At 40.2% G+C, this 7,773-nt stretch overlaps 1 protein-coding gene across 1 annotated transcript; it reads left to right on the forward strand.

Annotated features, from left to right (window-relative positions):
* The first annotated feature begins 1,607 nt into the window (after positions 1–1,607).
* LOC109468215 lies at positions 1,608–3,050 on the forward strand. The gene is made up of 2 exons (XM_019766469.1): positions 1,608–1,675; positions 1,997–3,050. Exons 1-2 carry the CDS (start codon positions 1,608–1,610, stop codon positions 3,048–3,050), a joined length of 1,122 nt encoding a protein of 373 aa, XP_019622028.1.
* The last annotated feature ends 4,723 nt before the right edge of the window (positions 3,051–7,773 follow it).

Below are 7,773 nucleotides of genomic sequence, written 5' to 3' on the forward strand. Positions count from 1 at the left end.
ACTAGTAGTATAAAGGATTGCTCTCATTTGAACAAAAAATAATAAAACCTTACTTTAAACCTTACTTGACTTGACCTGAAAACAGTTGTGATACATTTTTGCGTTCTTTGCGCATTTTGGACATGATCAATATATTTCAGAAACTTTTCAAAATTCGGGATAGAACATGGCAGACAATTTAGTCTCAGTGCGTGGGAAACTACATCGAAGACAGGGACATGAGATGCTCTTCTCAAGGGTGATATGTTTTCGTTTCAAGGCAAAGCAAGGCCAAGCAGAGGTTTTGGTTTTGGGGGGTCTTTTAGTGTGTTTTTAGGCTTTTTTTTATCGGGGTTTCTCTTTTGCACTGAATTTTTTTTCTATACAATCGCAACAAAAATATGGGGTCTAAGATTAGTTTTCTAAGTCCATTACTATGTACGATACCATGTAATCCATTTTACATGCATTTGGGTTTGGTGGGAAAAAAATTCAGTGCAAAAGAGAAACCCCGATTAAAAAAAGCCTAAAAACACGCTAAAAGACCCCCAAAAATCCAAACCTCTACTTGGAGAGTAGAAAAATATAGATGTATCTTGAAAGCAATCCATTTTTATTGAATTGTGCTTTTGCAACATTGTGGTAGATGTGTAATATTTTCAAATAGTTGTTTTGGAAATTAAAGCTTTTAACTTTGACTCGATGTGTGTATGTATATATATCTTGCTTAATGTTTTACTTTATCCTTTTTTGCAGGACGAATACTGTAGCCCTCTACTGGTAGCAGACAGCTGATACATATTCAAAAGTGGCGTACCTTTTAGTTCTTGTCCTTTTCAACACAAAGCATCTATTTTCCCATACTGGGAAATATCAGATTTGATACAAGACAAGCCCCATTATTACCACTTACTGGTGAGCAGACATTGACACAACCACCATACTTTTTTTCAAACACTGGAAAAAAACGGTTAGATAGGGAATATTGCAGATCATCGTGCAAAATGGCTTCACTTGCAAAGATCACCAGAGCTGTTATCGTGAGTTTGTCAGTGTGTTTAACATTTCCAAGAGGGGTTGTCTCTACCCGAATCCATACTGGCACAAAATGTCGAAGCTTTCGACGAGATGCCTGCAAAGATACGAGCTGTCCTAACTTTCTCAAGGAGACAGCAGACAATATGGGCAGTAGGTGTGTGGTCTGCAGCATGTTAGGTTTCAAGAATTTCAGGTCACTTGCGTGTAACATTCCGCCAGGTGCCTTGTCTCTCAAACTGACTGAAACAACATCCACCAATTTATCTGTTCATTTGCCTTCGGGGCCCGGTTATACCATACAGAACATTCGGTTTCTAGACATACGCGGGGTGAACCTGACGAGACTGGAAACAACGGGTTTCGTGAGGTTCGCAGCCTTAGAGCGGTTACAAGTTCACCAAACGTCACTGAGCTATTTAGCTCGAGGTGGATTCAATGGTCTAAGAAATGTGTTACTATTAAACGCGTCATCCAATCAGATTTCCTCAATTCATCGTGGAGCTTTTCAGGGACTGGTTCACATCACTACGATCGACCTTTCACACAATAATCTGGAGAAGGTTGAGCAACATTATTTCGAAAAATTAGAAATGTTGCTAGCGCTGGACCTGTCTTACAACAAGCTAGAGATCATCAAGAAAGGTGCTTTTCAAAACAGGTCTTTGGGCAAACTTTGTCTGACGGGTAACAAATTGAAGATTGTGGAAAGTGACTGGTTCTTCGGCACAAGACGCATGGCCAGGTTACTTCTAGACGAAAATATGATCACCGTTATAGAACCAGAAGCCTTTCGCAGTCTTGAGGACTTATCCGGTCTGTGCTTGAAAGGAAATCCATTGACGGTTCTGTGGGAGTCTTGGCTACGAGGATTTAAAATTAAAACGTTGTTGTTTTGGGAAGGAACTAAACTTCGCTGTACCTGTGCAAATCGATGGTTCGCAACCCGTGGCAGAACTTACTTTTCTCTAATCCCTGCTAGTTTACCCTGCCGCTACCCACTGGAGATGGAAGGCAAAGACATCTTCTCTACTCCCACAAATGACTTGCCATGCCCCTCGTCTGTGGTGAAGATAACGCAGGACATTGGTGATCACGATTTGCAGTTTCGGTGCCAGGCGACTTGGGAGGTAGAGAGCAGTATCTTCTGGGTCCTACCAGATAACACTACTATTGTGTTGCCGGGTTTAGGTGAGGATGAAAGAAACGCCAACCTGACTTCTCAGCACTTCAACATTTCATTCCAACACGACATAAGTGCTTGTGGGTGGACATGGGAAACGCCGTCCCATGTAGCTACAAATTGCTCACACAATCAGACAGATCCAAACTATGCTGTCAGGACGGTGTCTATATTAGTTGTAGATGGGGACCTAGCCGGACAGTGGCAAGGGAGATCCATCCGATGCGATGTAAAGTCGTTCACTAGCACTATCGGAGCTGGAATGCTTGTCCTAGACAATTTCAGTGCGCCGCATGTGGTACACAAACTGGCCACCTCTGAGAGAAGTAGCACGAGTACGCCCACTCATCCAACAGTCGTCAACACTGAAGCCCACACACACCCCATCATAGTATTTCTTCCTACGAGAGTTCAGACATATCTGAATCTAAACTGGTACGTGATTGTTCCCCTCTGTACAGTACCCATTCTTGTCCTTTTCGCAGTCTGTATTGCTCTACGGAATAAACAGAATGTCTACAGGGAGGAACACGCGATGGCCGAACTGCGAAGTAACAACCAACCGGACAATGCCCCCGAAAGTCAGGCCGAAAGAGCTACCCCGGATGGCACTTCAATTGACCCATATTACTCAACGATAAAGGATGAAGACCTTGACGAAACTGTTAGCCCGTACGGGATAGCCAAGGCAGGTGCCCGGTACGGCCGTGGGAAGAAAAGGTCGCGTAGTGTTAGAGAGAACACTGTCGCCGGTCCGACATCCAGGTCAGAACAGTGCAAATGTTACAATCAGAGAGATGGGGAAGATACTACCCACGATAATGAGGATACTGAAGAGAGGGACGCTTCATAGAATTCTTCGTGAGGCAGCAGGGCCTACCAGGACGGGTTTAAAGGTAGTTGGAAAAAGAAGGGATAACTTAAATATAACTGGCCTGAGACACAGCACTGTATCTGTTGTAATCAGAGAATTAGAGGGCACACTTCCTCCGATAAGGAATACAGCTTATACAGGATTTAAAAACAAACAAAAACTAGAGTTTGCAAAGTAAATGCACAATGTTTACCTTCGGATATGGTCTGATCTGTTAATTCTTACTCAAACACATTCACATACATGTACTACTAGTATATGGTGACAGGAGCATAATAGACCATAAAATTGCAACATTACGTAACCCAACACTAGTCACCATGGTGACAGACGTCGACAAATCATGTCATTGGTCAGGTCAGAGGTCACTGTTTGGAGAAGAAGAAACTGAGCAAAAACAATATGTTTTCCTTCGGTAAACATAATTATGCAGGCACAACGATGTAGCAGCTATTATAGTCTATAATCTATATAGTCAACAATATTAGACAACATTACAGTACCTTACTTATGGTCTTGTGCAGTTCAGACTGTCATTTCAGATTACAAGTTCTTTGTCAACAGTCTCACGTGTCAAAATAGTTGCACGAAGGATGCACGTTTGTTTGTTTGGTCTATGATGTTTGTTGACCCAGATCCATAATGCATACTCATGTAACTCGCAAACAGTGGGTTTTAATCATGTGCATATTCAATATCTACGTCACTAGCTAATAGGACATATTTGCACATATGTAAGGACATCATGAAAAATGCGACATTTGGACTAGTAATTTAGTCTGGTGTGAGAAGTCTAGGGTTAGACATGTGTTTTTAAGTATTTACTACAGGTTTCAGACATAAGTGTGATGCTACAAAAGAAATGCCCGTTGAATATGTTTTCTTTGAGATTTGTGTAGATTTATTACTCCGTGAAGGAGGTCAGGACCTCCGGACGGAGTGTTGTGAAGAGCTGTTTTATCGTGTTCGCAGTCAAAACACTGGGTTCTCTTAGTGTAATCGGCATGCAATTTTATACGCCGTCTGCGGGCATGCCCGTGTTGATGCACGAATGTGTATTTTTGCCGTTGCTGTTTTCGCGGTCAATGTAATATTGCAGATGCACCCCTACAATTATGAGGCAAATTGGAATGGTCCAGAAAAACCCGTTGTTTGGAATAGCGGTGGGGGGTGGAACTTCATGCAGATGTGCGGAGGGGTCGATAAGTGGCACCATAGATGTTCGCAGCCAAAACGCATTGTTCCGTACGTAGCATTTCTGTGTTATTTGGCATGTGGTTTGCCATTATGCCCGTGGTGATGCACGTCTTTTTATTTTTACCCTAGCAGTTTTGATATTGGAGTAAATGCTTATTTTTGAAACATCCCTATAATGTCGTTGAGATGTTGCGCGGGTATCTGACCGGCGGTAGTAACACTCGCGGTGTAACACAATCCCATGACATGTCAGGAAGGTAACGTTAAATAATGTGATCATTTCACCATGAAAACACACATTTTGTAATTTTTTTCTGTTAGTGACGTTTGAACAGAAACTGTGACGTGCAACTCGATAGAATATTGATGCCAGCAATCTCATGGAAGGGGAATATAAGGACATGTCAAAAATGTGAACAGTTAACAGCGTTAACCAGTTAACAATTAGTAGTGCAATGCCTGTCCTTGGTGCTGAACGCCATCCACACATGGTGGATACCGACCCTAATTTTTTTCAGGACTGAAACAGGAAACACAACATTTTTCCCTAGGCCTAGCAAGAAAATATGATTTGAGCTTGTCTTGTTGTTGGGATAAGTGACTGGAGGAGGAACAGAGGCAGTACTGAGTTGGTACATGATAACTCGGTGGTCGTAGTCTGAACTAGTTGCAAGTCTATCTCATCCAATCTTGTGCAGCACATCTGTGTAATGTGTCTGTGATGTAACAAAGCGGCTCACATGATAGCTATTGATGTTATTTTGTAGTAAGGAATATTTGCTGTGCTTGGATGGCGTTCAGCACCAAGGACAGACATTGTACCATCTTGCTATATATGGTGAACAGGGACAAGACTGTTTGGCTATTTGTAGCTAAATGTGTTCAGGAACAGGAATGTTTGGCTATGTGTAGATGGCGTTGAATATATCCTTTTCCCCACTTCCAGACCTTGCTACGACACCATGCAGTTTTATGTTAAAACTGAAGGACTTAGATGTCCAACTTTTAGGTAGTACTACGTTTGACAATTAACATCATTTGAGAGCCTTTTTTTTTGTTTGAACATCAATTATGATTCAATGCAATATTAGCTTTTATTTAAATGAAATTTTACAAGAAAAGAAGAGTAGTTTTCCATATAATTAGCCATTACTATGGCTCTAGATTGTCACTTGCTGGGGTAGAGTATTCTGGTATATTTCTGATAATAGTCTGAACAGTTTTAATAATATTGTGTTACGCTATGTAAACAAACATGGCGACTGGTCCGGTTGCCTCTGCCGATTCATTATTTAGTAATTCCTTGTTCCCTGACCTACATATAAGTTATGCCAAAATACAGCAACTTGGGGTGTTATTTCATCAGAATGCAGGGTGTATTCTGGTAGATTTAAGCCTCCAATAAGTGTTTTCCAGCTAGTGTTTCCGGTAAATAGGCAGACCAGGGGGTCAGGTCAGTGTAATTACTAGTACATATATTAGAAGTGATCCTTTCAAGTTGTTGAAGACCTGTTTAAAGTTAAAATTTTTTTAGAACCTTTTACCCTCAGGATTGTTCTATATCATCACATGGAATACTTAGTACAGCCTAAATATTAAATGTTCACAATTCCATAATCTAGTCTAAGAGTATTTCCCTATCTGTCAGCAGGAGCCAAGAAGACTTCTGAAGACGAGTAGATTTTTAGTGAAAGCTGCGGCTTTATTAGTAATCCTGGATGTTACACAAGGTTGGTGTTAATCGGCTTACATTAATCAGCTAACATGTCATGTCATATATCTACATTCCAACAAAAAACACTCAATTTTACTTCATGCTGTTCATTAACATTCTTTAGCATTAACATCAGTTTACGTGTTTGTTGCTATATTCAGTTGGTTTTACATCAGGGTCATAGAGAATATAGATGTATTCATAAACAGTGATAACTCTTCCCGGGAAATATTAGTAAGCCTAAATGGCAATTACATGAATTGTCTCATGAATTGGTACATTACATCGTTTTTTTTGGTGAAATTTGTATTCCTATTTAGGATTGAAAGGTTGGATTCTTCCATAATAGGATATTTGAATGTGATTCATGATAATGTCGATGGGCATTTTGCAAGTCGAACTGAACTTTCCCTTGTATAAAGGTGGCATATCCATGGGAAATTTAGTTTCAAAAGTGATCAGTTGTATCTTGTCTTTTTGTTTGCCTTCAACGCTAAATTTCATGATCAACTTCTTCTCAACAAAGCCGTATGGATCTTTTGAGCATTCACTGTTCTTCAAGAATCTTGAATATAGAGTTAGCAATTATACCTTTGTCCCTTTCCTAATGCAGCTTGGCTACCAGTGTTTAAGGTTACACTTTAAATTTTATACCAGAAGTAAAGTAAAAACTATGCCTTATTATGAGGGTCTGCATGGGGGCATGTTGGCAATGCTTAACAGTGATTTTAGGAGGGTTGACAATGAATGATCTTCAGGAAGCCTAGTAATGCTTAATGGTAAATTTACTTGTTCTTGTGTAAAGGCTTCGGGAAATTCTTTTGCATTCATGAGGTGTCTGACAAAACTGGTCTGTGGACACTGTTAGAATTTTCGGGCAATCTGGCATTGACTACGCCATACAATTTTTCATTAACGCTTGACGATTAATTCAGGATAACAACGTGCTACAAGGAGTTAAAGTAACTAATTGTGTTTCTTGGATAATTTTGCAACAACGCTGAACATTGAATTAAAGCTGGCTACGATTAAGGCTTATTAAAATGGCTTGCTACACTCCACGGAAAAAGCATGCCCTCTATAGTCTGCCCACTATGCAGGGCTCTGCAAAAATTTCTGATTACATGAAGTGCATTTTAGATTATGCAGGCTTCTTTATCCTATCACATGTTGATGATGATCCCATGTTAATCACATCATAATGACTAAAAAGCTCTTTGTGATGTATTTCTACATGAGAACTACAATCAGGTTACACTGTAGCCTGTAGGAAATATAACTTGTGAGGATACTGAAATTCAACTAAGAAGTTTTGGCGTCCACCACAATGACTCCGTGTTACAGTCACATTACTGAACCCTCAAACACCCGAACGGGGTCCATTTGGACCCCAGGCGTATATTCTTACGTGCTATTTGAAATTTCATTCGAAAAAAAATTCCTCTCGTGACTTTGTCGATAAACATCTTCTACAAGTTCTCCTAAATTTTTTTGGAGATCGGCACAAATTTATAAAAATAACAACGGCAGTCTTATGTAAGACCGTCTGGGGTCCAAACGGATCATGCCAAAATATATCTCTTACTATGTTTAACCAACATATGTGCAAAGATCACTGAAAGGATGCAAAAAGGAATATAAATTTGAAAGAAACCAAATGGGGTTCATTTGGACCCCGTTCGGGCATTAACGTCACAAAAAAGTTCGGGTGTTTGAGGGTTAAAGTACTGAAAAACTACAAGTTACATTTGCTTAGAACTACAACAGGCTCAAGGAATTAGTAATGATTCT

The sequence above is a fragment of the Branchiostoma belcheri genome, unplaced genomic scaffold, assembly GCF_001625305.1.
Source record: "Branchiostoma belcheri isolate BF01 breed outbred unplaced genomic scaffold, Haploidv18h27 scaffold196, whole genome shotgun sequence".
Taxonomy (NCBI): domain Eukaryota; kingdom Metazoa; phylum Chordata; class Leptocardii; order Amphioxiformes; family Branchiostomatidae; genus Branchiostoma; species Branchiostoma belcheri.